This window comes from Mirounga angustirostris, unplaced genomic scaffold (genome assembly GCF_029215605.1).
Source record: "Mirounga angustirostris isolate CCGP_5_RB_7025 unplaced genomic scaffold, mMirAng1.0.hap1 SCAF_10, whole genome shotgun sequence".
In the NCBI taxonomy this organism is placed as follows: Eukaryota; Metazoa; Chordata; class Mammalia; order Carnivora; family Phocidae; genus Mirounga; species Mirounga angustirostris.
The window spans coordinates 115,768,214-115,783,670 of record NW_026991718.1 but is presented as its reverse complement, the minus strand read 5'-3'; the positions used below and the strand labels follow the sequence as shown (position 1 = coordinate 115,783,670).

The window sequence follows — 15,457 nt, the reverse complement described above, 5'->3', positions numbered from 1 at the left end:
GTCAGAGAGGGAGCTGGGGGCAAAGGCAGGTCTAGAATCCAATCTCTGAATCCAAGTTCTGGGAAGTGCCTCCATGAGAGATGTGTCAGAAACTGCTCCCCACAGGAGGGGAGAGATGCGCTCTGATTCCGGTTATGACTTGGGAAGATGTCTGTCAGATCCTATAAGATGTGAAGGATTCTGAAGGTTCAGGGAGGCTGTAAACTCTCTTACCTCCACTGCCTCAATCCATGTTAGCAAAATCTTCATGGTTTTCAGGGGATCAAACCTCACTGAAAGAATCCTGCCAACAGGTAAGAGAGGTAAGAGGAAGGTGGAAGGCCCAGGCGTAGGTCTCTGGGATTTTACTTCAGGTTGCTAAGCCTCAGAACACCACCACTGAACCATCCCAGCGAGAAGTGCTTCGAGAGCCTATAGAAGCCAGGTCTCTTTTCTATTCTCTTCTAAGGCTCCCGTTTCAGCTTGTGCTGATATCATGAGTCTGGCAATGAGGGCCAAAGATGGTCAATGAGACCCCTTCTGGAACATTCTTGCCCCAAGTCTAACTAGAAACTAGTTTCTAGAAACTAGAAGCTTAGAAATTAGGCTGAGTGGGGTGGGAACTAGCACAGTATAGAAAGATTCCACGGGAAGAAAAAAGGAAACATGTACTTATATTTAGTTAATTTGTGTCAGACAATGCCAGCCCTTTGTCTAAAGTTATTAGGTTTAATCCAAATGGCAACCTGTGAAGCAGGTACTATTGCCCTTATTTCCAAAGGGGAAACTGAGGTTTGCAGAGCAATGGTGACTTGCACAGATCACAGAGTGTGCGGTGAGGGAAGAAGAGGCTCTGCTTTTAACAAGTGAACATCCTGATGAGAAAAAAAAGACTGAACAAAAGAGAGAAAACTTCATTAGCACCAAGGCACTGGTGGGGCTGCACCTGGCCCTGGGGGCTGGTCTGAAAGTCGTCCTGACCCTATTACAGGATGGGAAACCTTCAGTGCCTGCTCAGAGCACCCCCTGCTAGCAGCTGGAGGTACTGCAGCAAGGAGCGGAGGCTGGCAGAGGACGCCCACCAGCTCTGTTCCCACGCAACCCACCAAAAGGAGAAAATCTCCAGCCAGGTGGTTCTGCTGACTCTGGGCTGTTCGGTCCCCACCTGGGGCTCTGGGTCACACTTTGGGTCCTGCTCTTTACAGAAGACAACCAGAGGAGGGGATGCAGGACAAGGAGCCCTCTAGAAACCACACCCTGGGAGAAACCTCTGAAGAAAGGAGGAGTGTTCAGGGGGAGGGGAGGTGCTGAACTCTGGAGGAGGATGCCCAGCAGAACTCCGGGCAGCAGCGGGCACAGCGAGGCCCACAGACAGGTAATCCAGAAGGGCAGATTTTAATTCAATCTGAAACCTTCCCAACAGGTGACGGAAGCCAAAATGGTCTGCTGTGAAGAATGGCAAGAGCACCCTCTGTGGAAGGGGCTGGATGGACAATTTGCAGGGATGCTGATGAAGGGCGCCTGTCGCCCTCCATTCCTGCCCCCCGGAGTATGGGCACCTGTCCTTTGCTCTAGGAGCATCTCTGTGCTCCAGGTCATCACTATTTCCCTAACCTTGGGAAGCTACTGACTCCTGTGCTGGTAGTTGTTTTTAGTTTTACACTGAAGAAAAATTCAGAGTAGAACTGTGACTTCTGTTTTACCAGTTATGTAGCTGACTCATGTCTTGTACAGTTTCAGCACATTTTCAGCAGCTAGAAAATTTTTCCATGGGAACTGAAAAAGGGAGATGCCCTCATACATACTATGCATAAAGGGGAGGGTCAGATCTCGGGGAGAAGGACGTTCCACCCAGATGGTAGGTCAGTACCTTCTAATCCTGACAGCCTCTGAGCTGTTGGCACAGAGGGAGATGCAGCCCTCCATCCTTGGGCCCGGATTCTAGGTCTAGCAGGACACAGCAAGCAAGAGCCCTCCACTGGCTGCAGTCCTGGGAGCAGAAGTAATGCCTTCCTCATTAGAACACTTGCCTGGCCAACATCTCTTTAACCCCAAGGAAGCTCCCTGGAGCAAGATGCCCGCTTTCGCCTGCCTGTCAAGAGGAGCTTAGAGAAGATGAAGATGTGGGGCCATCCCCTACATAGCCACTGTTAGACCTCACTCAGGCTTCTTAACAGCAAAAAGACCCCAGGGCAGAAGGCATTTAGGTGCCATGACCCCTGATCTCAAGTTTAGACGTCAGAACCTGCCTCTGAAGTCAGGGCCCAAGAGGAGATTGTTTCAGCTTCCCCTTTGAAGCCAGAGCCAGAGTCAAACTGTCCTGTCTTTCCAGAATATGATCTCAGTCCTGATTCCTGAGAAACAATGGATGAGGGAGGGGCCGGCCCTTTATGGATCCCTGGGATGGGGACAATCATTTGTCACAGCATGGGGACACAAGGGCTACCCACTGCTCCCACCTGCATGGCAGAGCCTGGTCCACCCCCCTCACCCCAGAGAAAGGGGTTTCTTGAGACCATTAGGGTGGCTGTGTGTGGGTGGGGAAGTGCCGACAGTAACCTCAGGAGACGCTGCGAGGCTTTTCTGAGTGAACACTTCCCAGCCTGTGGCCGTCCCAGGCTCTGGTGCCAAGTCCTGCGGAGAGGTGTCCTGGGTCCTCCGGGACTGCAGGGGAGGCCCAGGGCCAGAGGAAAGGGAAGAGGGAGGAAGGGAAGGAGAGACAGAGACAGGAAGAAAGGGAGAGAGAGGAAGCAGGAGAGACACACACACAGAGCCTGTAAATAGCCCAGCTTTGTAAAACCCACACCCTTAGAGTTTGTGGCTTAGGTCAGGCCAGTGGGGCGAGAGAGAGAAGAGCTGCCCCTTGTGGCCCTTTAAGGGAGGGAGGCCCACGGTCAGCTGCCAGCCAGCACTACGCCTTCGGACCCTTTGCTCCCTGCCCTCACTCAAGAGGGATGCGGAAACATACCACTCTCCTTCAAGAGGCTCCCAATCAAGAGGCCGAGGAGCCATACCATCCAGACTCCGATTCCAAGTCTGCCCTGGGTGTCTTTGGTTTAGGCAATGGTTCAATCCTGCAGTTTGGCTCTTAGCCCTTCAAAAAGTCCTCTTTGAAATGAAAGCCTGGGTTTGGCAAATGGGAACTTTTCTTTAAAGTTTGGAGTCCCAGGCGCCTGGGTGGATCAGTCGGTTAGGTGTCTGCCTTAGGCTCAGGTCATGATCCCAGGGTCCTGAGATCGAGCCCCACATCGGGCTCCTGGCTCAGCAGGGAGCCCGCTTCTCCCTCTCCCTCTGCCTCTCCCCCTGCTCATGCTCTCTCTCTCTCTGTATCTCAAGTAAATAAATAAAGTATTTAAAAAAATAAAGTTTGGAGTCCCTATTTTAAGTTCCCACTGTTTTCCCCTTGGCCCAGATGAGGCCCAACAATATATGAGGAAGCCACTAGGACCTCTGATGACACAGCCCTGCAGGACAGCCCCCAAAAAGTCCAATCAGGGATTCCAGTCACGATAGGCAATGGCCCCATGACTGTACAGCACTTTCTAGTTTATATAAAGTGCTTTTATACCCATTATTTCACTCAGCCTTCTCAGCAACCCCATGGAATGGCAATTCTAGTCCCCCTTTAGATGGGCTGACTAGGCAGCAAGGCTCAGAGAGGTGATATCACTCACCCAAGAACCCAGTCCAGGCCTTGTCTACAGCTTCTCCCCATCTCCCAAATCTTCAAGGGCCTCTAAATGCCAGTGGGGCCTGGAACCCAGTTAAATGGTCCATAGCTCCAAGGTGAGCTCCTGGACCAGAATTCTTTCCAGCAGTGGACTACACTTCTTGGGGCATCAGTGAGGGGCAAGGGTTGGAACAGAGACCCACCTCTGAATAAGACCCATCTTCTAGCAGTTCCAGCTATGACCAGAAGGTGGGGCACATTTCCAAGCCACGCTGCTCTGAGCCACCCGGAAGGTCCGCAGCCAGCTCCCCGGGGTTCATCCTGCCCTCCTCTGCTGGAGTCCCACCCTTTCAAAGCCTCTGCATTCCTCCTCAGCCACTGCCAGGCCACTCTGGTCAAGACTCTCAGGGCCAGAAGAGTGGGGCCTGAACCTGGATCACTAGACCAGCCCCCACGGCCCAGCCCAGGGTACCAGGGGTGACCACAGAGGCTCTCAGTAGCTGCAGATTTGCCCTCCTTCCATAGCACTGGACTTAAAGGCCCTCAAAGCATCCCGCATTTCGTGAATCACCAGCCAGGAAACTACCACAGCATCCTCATTGGACGAGGCCCTGTTATCCGGCATGTCAAGGCCATGGGGAGAACTGATTCAATCAAATGTTCACTTAGTAGGTTACGACTGCATCACCAAATTTCAAAGCATGGGAGGACAGTACATACACAGTTGACTCTATCCTGGTCTTCCCATGATTTGGTCTTGCTCCCAGCTGCTGTGATTTAACAGCAAATACAATGGCCAGGAAATAAGAAAAGCAGGTTCTGGCCCCTCTTTTATCAGCTATGACACTGAACAAGTATGTTCCCATTCTGGGCCTCAGTGCCTCATCTGTAAAGTGATGAGCTTAAGTCAAGTAGGTTCTGAGGGTCCTTCCAACTTTAAAAGGGGTTCTGGGGGGGCACCTGGGTGACTCAGTTGGTTGAGCATCTGACTCATGATTTTGGCTCAGGTCATGATCTCAGGATCGTGGGATCGAGTCCCACATCAAGCTCCCTGCTCAGCGTCGAGTCTGCTTGTCCCTCTCCCTTTGATCCTCCCCTCGCTCATGCTCTCTCTCTCTCCTTCTCTCTCAAATAAATAAAATCTTTAAAAAAGAAAAAAATGGTTCTGATTTGAAAATAACCTTCTGTATGAATCCCAGGACTCTCAAAATGAAACAATAATTAACTCCTATTGAGCATCTAGGTACTCTATCAGGCCCTCTATGCTTGATCTCCCTGGATCCTCACAACTTTCCTATGAGGTAGGTACTTTTATTATCTCTGCCTAATGGAAGCTCAGAGAGATTAAGTAATAAGCCCAGAGTCATCCAGCCAGCAGGAATCAGAGCCAGAATTCAAACCCAGGTGGTATAAGTCTAGATCAGTTGGGTTTGAGACAAGTAAGCAGCAGTGCTAGAGAGAAAACACCTAAGTATAAATGGGGGTAAATACTGCCAAGATTTAGCAGTGCTAAAAATAATAGCTTGGGATTATAAGTACAGGAATTCTCAAAATCCTATCTTTATCTCTTTTTCATTTGAGAAAATATCCCATGCTTTCCACTCCGAAAGGCATGTGGGTGTGGGATTCTTTTCTGAAGCAAGACGCTTGGGTCTAATTTTCTTGGAGGATCTGTTCCCCTCTAGTGGGCTCCGAGGATCCTTCCAGGAGGGAACACCCCCTCACACACACGCACGCCACCCATCTGTGTTTTCACAGTCGGCACTAAAGGATCTGGTTACTGGATGCAACTGCTGGGATTCTCAAAGTTTAGGGGGCATGAGAATCCCCGGGGCACTTGTTTAAAATGCTGATTCCAAGGCTCATCTCCAAATATTCTGATTCTGTTGCTCTGACATGGGGCTTGTCTAATAAACACCCCTTTCCCATTATACTCCGGGGAATACACCAAGCCACGGCAAGTCTTTTGAGTGTTTCAAGGTGGTCCCTGGGGCCAGAAGGATTCCAAGATGTAGTGAATTTGTCTTTCCCAGCCTAACGCACCACCACCCCCCACCCCATCCCCATCATCACCTCATGCAGCAACTGGGGGAGGCATACAGGTGTGGAGGATGAGTATAAGTTGGTGCAGAGCAACTTTCCCGACCCTCTTTACCCAAAGCCCCTGTTGAGGGGTTCAGGGTGAGACCTACCTCGTTGACTTTCTCAGGGGTGCCCTTGGGGGAGGGGGAGGCGGGAGAGGAGGGCAGCCTGCGCTCCCGCTCCCAGTCTCGGTCCCGGTGGATCAGTTTGCTGTTGGGTTCCTTCAGGGTCCTCTTGAGCTCGTTGATGCTGGCCTGGTGCTTGAGCAAGACATCCTCTGGCTTGTCTAAGAACTAGGGGTGGATGGAGAGGGCAGCGGGTGTTAGAAGAACGGCTCTGAGCAGGGGATGGTAACCGTGGCCACTGCTGCCCTACATCAGCAAGGTGATTCCCATCCATGACTCCATCTCACCCTCACAGCACCCCATGAACCAAGGGCGCAGAGATGATTAGCCCCAACAGGTACACGAAGCACTTAAGATTAAACAGAGGAGCAAAAAGCACTTAAGATTAAGAAGAGGAGGCTTCTGGTCAAGCACCACCTTTTCTTTCCCCCTGCCTGGCTTCCGGCCTCAGAACACCCAAGGCAACCCAGATCCCCGAAGACTAGGTGAGTTCCCACTGGTGCTGTGCGCCCAGTCTCACCTGGGCATGGAGGTGACTTCCTTCTGGTTACAACCGAGGCACAGTGAGAACTGGCCAACCCTGTTCACTGGGCTGCTCTGGCCCACTCCCTGGCCTCCAGGGCCCTGGTCCCTTCCTCTGGCCAAGATTTGGACCGCTGGATCCCGAGCCTAGACCCCTCTCAGCCTGACAGGTGAGCTGCTCAGATACTAAAGCCAGGGACACCCAGAAAAATGAGCCCTGCTCCCACACAGGAGCCACGAAAAGACAGTGTTCTGCATCCTCTACTGTGAGCCACTACCCTTCCTAATCACCCAGGGTCTTGCAGTTACCTTGCAGATACCAACTCCTCAAGAGCAAACAGAGTGAGATATGGCCAGACAGAGAAAAGACGGTGTTGCGGGGCATTCAGGAGAGCAGGAGAAACGGAGACTGGGAAGAAGAGAGCTAAGTCCCAGGGCTGGGCACAAGACCTGAGCTGGGGAGAGCTGCAGTCAGGGGTGTGTCTGCCATTAAACCACCAAGTCTGAGCTTGAGCCAGTGCAGCATGAGAGAGTAATCTGCCTCTAGGTCTTACGGGTAGGGTACGGCGGGTGGGCTGTTAGTTCAAGCACCTTTATCTGCAAGGCTGTTTGAGGATTCTTGTCAACTCAGTTCAGGACAAGAAGTGGACCATCTCCACTTATTATAAAGTCAAATCAGCAGACTCTGGAAGATCTACCTGGAAGGCAAGCTTGCTCTTGGACAAGGCTGAGATCTTCCCCTGGGCTTACCTGTTACCGCCATGACTGACATGTGCGTTACCTCGGGGAGGAGACTGATGCCACTGAGGCTTCTGCTTTCCCTCCAGACATCTGTCTGTACTTCCTATATCCCCTCCTGAGCTGAACGGCCTTAGAACAATGTCTGAGAAGTCAAACTGATAGAGTTTGCACAAGGGGGTGGGTATGAGCTGCAATGGACCCAAGATGTGGCTTGTGACCTTCTAGCCTGATCCTGCCACGCTGCCCGTGTGTGCACACGGCGTTCCCGGAGGCGAGAGGGAGCAGTGGAACCCTGGGATCCTTGATTAGGGTTAAGGGCTTTGGGGAAACCTAGTACAAATGTCTTGCTGTGCAGTTGGGGGACTGGGGCCCAAGGGGGCTTACCCATGACCCTCAAAGAGTCAGGCTGAAACCCAGCTCACGTGATGGGCCAAGGCCAAACCCTTAGGCCCCAGCCCCTGGTCCTTTCCCTCAGGCCCAACAACAGACCCGCGAGGCAGTGAAGGTTCAGAGGAAGAGTTGGGGACTGTGTGAAAGGGAAGAAATCGTTAAGGCAGAGAAATTAAGTTGAGAGAAGCCAGCAGGGAGAGGAGGAAGGAGAGGGAGGAGAAAAGGAGAAGAGGCTCTCCTTGCAGAGCTTGAGCAGCAGGCCCTGAGGGACAGCAGCGTGCTGGAAGAGGCAGAAGCATTCCGAGGTTCCTCCCTGCCCCCCACGCCCACTCCCACATCGGTTGCCCGTAGATACAAAAAGAAGCTTGGGGTGAGGGCAGAGAGGACACAGATGAGGTGGAGGCATGACCAAACGGTGGTGCGGGGAGGAGATGAGTCTAAGGAAGGGTTTAGGTGGGGGCAGGGGAGATAAGACCAATAAAAGCATGGAATGGCCTGGAAGAGCTGATGGACACAGGTGGGATGGTCAGCAGTTGGGAAGCAAGCATGGGGTGGTGGGAAGAGGCAGAATGGGAAGCTGGTTAGAGGGAGGGAGGGGGGAGGAGGGCAGGGGGAACGAGTTGGCTAGGGGGTGGGGTCTGAGCAGGGAGCTGGATAGATGGGGGTGGGGGGAGTGAGGGGGGGGCGAGGAGGGGCCATAGGGGAGGAGGAGTAGGGCCGAGAGCAGAGGCAAGGCTGAAGCTGAGACGGTGCCAGGACATGGGCCTGGGGTGGACTATGGGATGGTGACAAATGAGCTGGGGATCTGAATGGCTGGGTAAGTGGTGATGGGTCCCATGCAGTACCTCCTGCTTGTGTCTCGGCGTGGTTTCCTGCTCCAGCTAGCGAGATGCGGGAGGAGGGAAGGAACCAGCAGGGTCAGTAGAGCAAACAGATTAGAGGCACCGCACTGGCCCAGTACGGTGCAGCAGGTAGCCCAGAGGGCTCTCTCCCAGGGAACAGAGGCCAGGGAAGCTGGTGGACCACCCGTGGGGCAGTGAGGTAGCCAGAAGGGGCAGGGTGGGAGGCAGGGAGCTGGCCCGGGGAGGTGAAGAAGGGGGCCGGGGGACTGGCGGCACAGCAGGCAGTCACACTCAGTAGAAGGGACTTGAGGGCTCTGGGTATTCACGCCTCTGCGGTCAGCATGTGTGTTCAGGGGCCTGTGCGCCCAGCTGCAACCGCCTGACGGAGCCATGCTACACCCGTGTGCACCCACGGCCGTGAGCGTGCATGCCGCCTGCACATCTGGATGCAGGCCCCTACTCTAAGAGGGGCCTACAGCTGTGAGTGAATGCATGCTAGTCTGAGGCCACGTGTGCCCTCATGATGTGTGCACAGGTATGTGGGCAATGCGTGGGACAGCAGGAGGGGACACACCTGAACCTCATCCTTGTGAGGACCCACAGGGACACCCTGTCATGCTCTGGGGAGGAAGGGGGCCATGCGGATGAAGATCACAGTCAAAGGGGCAAATTAAGAGTGGGCAAGAGGAGGCTGGAGTCCTCTAGGGGACAGAGTGCCCCTGTGGGGAAGCAGGACAAAAAGAGGGGATGGGTGCAGGGTGGGCAGCATGCCTACCACCCACCACCAGGGGATACTGAGGTATTGGGCAAGGTCCTTCCCATGGTGCATCCCATAACGAGGGTGCTCTGCCACAGCTGGGAACACCTCAAGGCCAAGGCCGAGGCTAGATTCAGAATCAGCCTCCTGATCCCAGGTCAGAGGGTATGAGAAAGCCAGGCTCCTACCTTTAGCTCCTTGATCTTGGTGGGGGTCCTGACCTCTCCTTCCTCAGCCTCTGACCGCCTACCCCCAGACTCGCCATCCTCCTCCTGCTTGTCACCGTCAGGTCCCGTGTCATGGTTCTCGCTAACCGAGGCCGGGCGGGAGAACTCCGCTAAAATGGGCAGAGATGGCCGGGTGGCCGTGTGAGACCTCCCCCAGGGGGACGGACAGGGAGCCAGTTCTGCCACCCACCCAACCATGGTTGGAGTGGAGCAGCCCCAACACGTCGGGGATAAGGAGCCAGCACACAGAGAGGGGAGGCAGACTTGTCCAGGTCACAAAGAGCCGCCTCCCAGCCCCGGCCCCCACTCCTGACTTCTACAGCACCAGTGCCCAGGTTCAAATCTCAAATCCATCGCTTCTTGGCTGTGTGACCTTGGGTAAGTTACACAATCTCTCTGGGTCTCAGTTTCCTCATCTATAAACAATACCTACTTCAGACAGCTGGGGGAGGAATGAATAAGCTCATGCGTGTAAATACTTAGAAGAGAGACCGGCACAGAGCAAGCCAATTCAATCAATGCTGATCCACAAGTGTGATGTTTTTGTTGTGGTGGTTGTGACAGAATACTTGCTTGACCATTATGTAGCAGTACAGAGTTATTGTGAGATTAGCCTTTACCAGTGAAAGCTAAAGTTCTGAGATCTGCAAATAATTTAGCCCCTTTATAAATCAGGGAAAGTTCAAGGGGACTCCGGACATCCTTCTCACTCACTGGCATTCCAAAGTACTTTTCTGAATAGGAGAGAAAGGGATGCAATGACAGGCTTTACCCTAGGCACTGGGCACAACCCAGCCTACGCCCATGGATTATGTCTTGGTGGGAAAAAATGGCTGGAAAACACAGAAAATGACCAGAGCACAGATTATCCTTAGGATTGGCCTAGATTAAAAGAGAATAATTAGCCTTTCTATTCATATATATTCACTCCGCAAAGTGCCCTTTTATGCACATTATTTCATTTGATCCACGCAATCCTCTGTGCTGATGGCTAGAATGGGAATCCTTATCCTCATTTTACAAAGGATAAATTGAGACTCCAAGAGGGGGAAGGTCCCACTGACGACCTTTCGGTGAATCAGGACAAAGACCCAGGTCTCCTGGTTTAGAGTCCAGGCTTCTGTTTCTCCCTGGATGAGCCTCGTCAGCTCTAGACCAATCTTTGCTACCCTGCACAACCTGGGCTTCGTTTAGGCCCTGGCATAGTAATGGAAGCTGCAGGGGAGAATAGAGAGACTGTACTTTCCCTTCGCATAAATCTTAGTTCTCAGCCCTGTGCCCACTCAAGGAGAATAAAGAGCTTCCTCAGCCTCAAATGGACCTTTGCAAAACTGCGGTCTTCTCAACATAGTCAAGGAATCCTGGGACAGGTCTCACCTTCATACTGCAGGAAAAGTATCAGACTCTCCTGATCACCTGGAAAACTCCTACGTATCCTTCAAAACCCTGTCCAGTTGTCACCTTCTCTGCAAAGCCCTTTCTGCCCCTCCTAGACAGAATTAATCTCTCTCTCCTCATGGCTGCTCTGTATTCAGTACCCACTTCTCCCATGGCTTGAATCACCTTAAATGCTTACAAACCTACCATTCTATGAGCTCCTTAAAGGAAAGGGCCATACTTATTCTATACTTATTCTCAGAAAATATTTGTTGGGCAGAATTAACTTGCCTAGAGGCCTACCCCCATGTGTTCTGGGAGTATCCACTGTTCCCCCCCCACAAGTCCCCACCTCTTTCCTTAAGCTACCCCCTACAAACCTAAAAGCAATAATAAACTATTATTGGGTATAATTTATTAAGGTCCTTCTATGTGCCAGGAACTGTTCTGGGTGTTATCATGTCTGGTTCTCTCTGTAACACAGCAAAATTGGCATTATTTATTTTGCAGAAGAACAAACAGGTAGAGGGAAAGTTCAGCTGCTCAAGACCCCCCATCCATTCATGTATGGATATTTATGGACCACTTCCTGGTCTGCAGAGAAGCTGAGGAGTATGATGGCTGGGATTTGAACTCAGATCCGCCTAACTGAATCTCCCTAATGCCCATGTGGCTTCTGAACCTCTCCTACTAACTCCAATGTGCACAGTCCGGGGAGAGTCCGGGGCCCTGAGTGCTGATGCAGGCCTGGGCATCTTTGTGTTTAACCAGCGCACAGGTGATTCTGCGGACCATGTTTTGAGAAGCCCTGGTTGGCTGGATGCGGGACAGTGTAGGGCCAATTCTCGTTGATATGAAGGGCACCTGTCAACCCAGCAGGAATGAGGGCCGTGGAGAGCAGCCTGTGGTTGCATGTCAATCAGTTCACCGGAACCAAAAGGATGACCAGGGACAACCAAACGCCTCAGCCTCAGTCAGGAAAGGTATCCCCAGCTCCACACTGCAGTCGCCATTATGCCATTGTCCTGAAATCTGTGAATCACTGAGCATCGTGGGCAGGGGCGGGGGGGGCACCCAGAAACCCATATGGCTGAACGCGGGACCCCAAGAGCCCACGACTCAGGGAAGTTGCAGGGAGTGCAGACAGCGGCGATGTCACATTCCAGTGGGAGTGATGCCGTAGGCTGGGCGAGACCACTGAGAGCGGCCTGGGGGCAACAGTGCTCCTGGGCCACTGGGCCTGGTGCAAATCAACTGGTGAGGTGCCCACCACTTTCCCAGCGCACATCCTGGGGAAGCTGGTACGCCCCCACTTCCCTCTAAACACCACCCTTCCCTCACACCTCCAATTTGGGGCATACCTCCATCAAGGCTGCGGGACATGGTGTACCGTTTGCTGGAGGAACGCTCGAAGAAGGGCGCGGGCCGGTCAATGAGGGCGCTGGCCTGGCGGGTTTGCGCCTGGGTCCTCCCACTATATCGGAACTTGGAGCCCATCACCAGGAAGCCCTTGGGCGGGGGCTCGGGCGACACCAGCCTGCGGTGGAGGGAAGAGGGGGATTAGACCTACGTTGCCGGGCCCAAGGCTGGACCACAGCTGGCCTTTCAGCCCGCTGTCCCACCAGCTACAACTCGAAGTGACCCACAAAGGGAGAGACTTGGGGAGGGGGGCTTTCCTGGAGCCCCTCCCTCCTAGCTCCTTCTCCTGCTTCGCCTCTCCCGGAGCATACGTGTACATTCACGGCCTCTGCGCATGCCCCATGACCCCACCCCACCCCACCCACGGCCTCTGCGCATGCCCCGTGACCCCACCCCACCCCACCCACGGCCTCTGCGCATGCCCCGTGACCCCACCCCACCCCACCCACGGCCTCTGCGCATGCCCCGTGGCCCCACCCCAGGGGCAGGCTCACCGGAAGAACGTGTGGTGCTCTATGCAGACCTTCCACAGCCTCTTGGCTGACCGGTGGTTTGGGAGCTTAAAGCCAATCGTGCTCTCAAACTGCTCATACTGCAAAACCAAGAAGGGTGGGTTAGAAGCAAGGCCTGGGCTCTCTCGCCCCTGGTCCATCCTTTCTGAACCTCTTCTCAGGCGTGTGGGACTCTGGCCTGTTTATTCATTTATTCAATAAAGTGGACTGAGTCCTTACTCCGTGACAGGTCCAGTGCTAAGCAACAGAGACACCATGGTGACCAAGACGGAAGATTCTCGGGGACGGGGAAGGGGTGCTCTGATAATAAACTAGTAAACAAGATCATTTCAGACACTGATGAGGGGGCATGAAGGGACTGAACAGAGACGTGTGGTGTGACAGAGTACCTGGGCAGGTGCAGGGGTCAGGATCTTAGAAAGGGTGGTCAGGGGATGCCCTCTAACAGGTGATCTCTGGGCAGACATCTGAAGGATGGGAAAGGAACCAGCTATGTGAGAAGGCAGGGAAGAGAATTTCAGGTAGAGGGAACATCAAAAGCAAAAAGCTGGAGGCAGGAAAGAGTCCGGCTCATCCTAGGAATCAGTGAAGGCCAAAGGGCTGAAGCACAGTGTGGGGGGGTGGGCAGAGATACGTGGGAGACGCAGCCGGCCACATGTGGGGTTCGGACAGTAGCCCACGAGCCAGACAGCTCTTGAAAGGGTTAAGGCAGGAGTGGGAATGGGGGATGGTGATCTGATGGAGGGGACTTTTAAGCTCTCCTTAGCAGTTACGAGAAAAATGGCCTAACATGACAATGGAGGCAGGGGGACCAGGGAGAGGCACCTTGTAGAAATGCAGGTGAGAGATGGTGGCGGCTGGTGGCTGGGACAATGGAGAAAGACAGAAGCAGATGGGTTTGCATTTATTCTAGAGGTACAAACCAATGGACTTTTTGATGGGTGAGATGTGGAGGCTGGACATACACGTTTGTGTGTGTGGTCGTGTGTTTTGGCATGTGTACATACTTGAATACTACATGTAAGCAGATAAATTGACATGGATGGACAGGTATTCACTGATCTGTGTAACCTGAATGTATGTGGTTATCTTTATATGTGTGCTCCCGTGTGTGTGTCTGTGTATACTGCACGTGTGTGTGTGTGTGTGTGTGCTGTCTGTGTGCAGGCACATACCTAAGGCATGAAGTCTATGTAGAGAGCCCCAGCCTTACCCAGTACCCTAGCAACGCTCTCCATGTATCCTAAGTAGGAAAGAACCCAGGCTCAGCAGTCAGGATCCTCTCCGTTCTAGCCAATTCCAGTGAGAAGGAGGGGTTCCCAAGGCAGGCTCACCTCCCCAGGCCGGATCTTGATATAAAAGTTACTCCTCTTATAGGAGATCTTGAGAATCTTGGGCCAGGCGAAGCGGTTGATTCTCAGCCGGTCCCGGTAGATGAGCAGGCCATTGGCACAGACTCCTAACATAATGTCGATGCCCTCGGAGTCCTGCATGAGAAGACACCATCGAATGGCAGGCCTGGGGTCCATGCCTGCCACGCACCCTGAAACTCCTCCCTGAGCTCTGCTTCTGATGAGCCCTCAGGATCAGGGTCAGAGCCTGCATGCTGGGGAGGCCCCTGACCAATCTCACACAGTCATTCAGCCATTCACTCATTCATTTTATCAGCCATTCACCCCGTTCCTCATTTGATCATTCTGTCAATCACTCAATCACTGATTCACCGACAAACATTTAGTGGCACCTATGTGGTGCTAGGCCATGTGCTATGTGCTAAGGATATAGAAATAAATTGAAGCCTATGTCTTGATGAATGGATAAAGATGCGGTGTATATATGTACAACGGAATACTACTCAGCCATCAGAAAAAATGAAATCTTGCCATTTGCAACGACATGGATTGAACTAGAGGGTATTATGTTAAGCAAAATAAGTCAATCAGAGAAAGACAATTACCAAATGATCTCACTCATATGTGGAATTTAAGAAACAAAATGGAGGATCATAGGGGAAGGGAGGGAAAAATAAAACAAGATGAAATCAGAGAGGGAAACAAACCATAAGAGACTCTTAATCATAGGGAACAAACTGAGGGTTGCTGGAGGGGAAGGGGTGGAGGGACGGGTGATGGACATTAAGGAGGAGACGTGTGTAATGAGCACTGGGTGTTGTGTAAGACTGACGAATCACTGAACTCTACCTCTGAAACTAATAATACACTCTATGTTAATTAATTGAATTTAAGTATTAAAAACTTGGTTTACAAACTAAATAAATAAAATTACATCATGGTAAAAATAAATAAATAAATAAAGCCTGTGTCTTTTCCCTCATGATGCTCCCAATCTGGTGGTGGTACAAACAGCTTCATAATATAATATGAATATAGAAAAGTTATAAAGATTATGGGAAGATAAAGGGTGATAGAACTTTGAGGAATGAGAAATATGACTATAAAAGGCTTCGGGATGGAGGGAACACAGGGTCTGGCGCACCAAGCCCTCTGAAGCACGAGGGACACCCCCGCCCCCAGATGCTAGGGGGACTCCGGGGCCCAGCAGTACCTTAGCATGGTGCAGGTCTACTCCATACATGGAAAGCTTCTTGGCGTTCTCTAAGAAGTGGATTTCTGCTTCTCCTGGAGTCATGCCCCTAAAGGAAAGAACATGATCACAGGCAGCCATGAAAAGGCCCAGGCCTAAGACCTGCTGGCTGAAGGTGGCCATGATCAGAACCTGTAATTCTAGGAAGGCAAACGTTCTGGAGTAGGCATATGGCTAGGCCTCTCGCAGTCCCTCCCCTCTGCTCTCAGC

General features: G+C 52.4%; 1 protein-coding gene across 23 annotated transcripts in view; it reads right to left on the bottom strand.

The window, feature by feature from the left end:
- The window catches only part of EPB41L1 (erythrocyte membrane protein band 4.1 like 1), a 121,451-nt gene that overhangs the window by 26,629 nt on the left and 79,365 nt on the right, over positions 1–15,457 (bottom strand). For 12 of the 23 annotated variants that reach the window (XM_064573116.1, XM_064573115.1, XM_064573112.1 and 9 more), the window contains 8 exons: positions 15,209–15,296; positions 13,978–14,130; positions 12,626–12,723; positions 12,074–12,249; positions 9,297–9,445; positions 8,355–8,390; positions 5,842–6,024; positions 2,539–2,643 (listed from right to left, as the gene is read on the bottom strand). In XM_064573116.1, coding sequence (XP_064429186.1) covers positions 2,539–2,643; positions 5,842–6,024; positions 8,355–8,390; positions 9,297–9,445; positions 12,074–12,249; positions 12,626–12,723; positions 13,978–14,130; positions 15,209–15,296 — 988 coding nt within the window. The remainder of the gene's footprint in view (positions 1–2,538; positions 2,644–5,841; positions 6,025–8,354; positions 8,391–9,296; positions 9,446–12,073; positions 12,250–12,625; positions 12,724–13,977; positions 14,131–15,208; positions 15,297–15,457) is intronic. The other 11 variants (XM_064573117.1, XM_064573119.1, XM_064573123.1 and 8 more) reach the window with 3 other exon arrangements.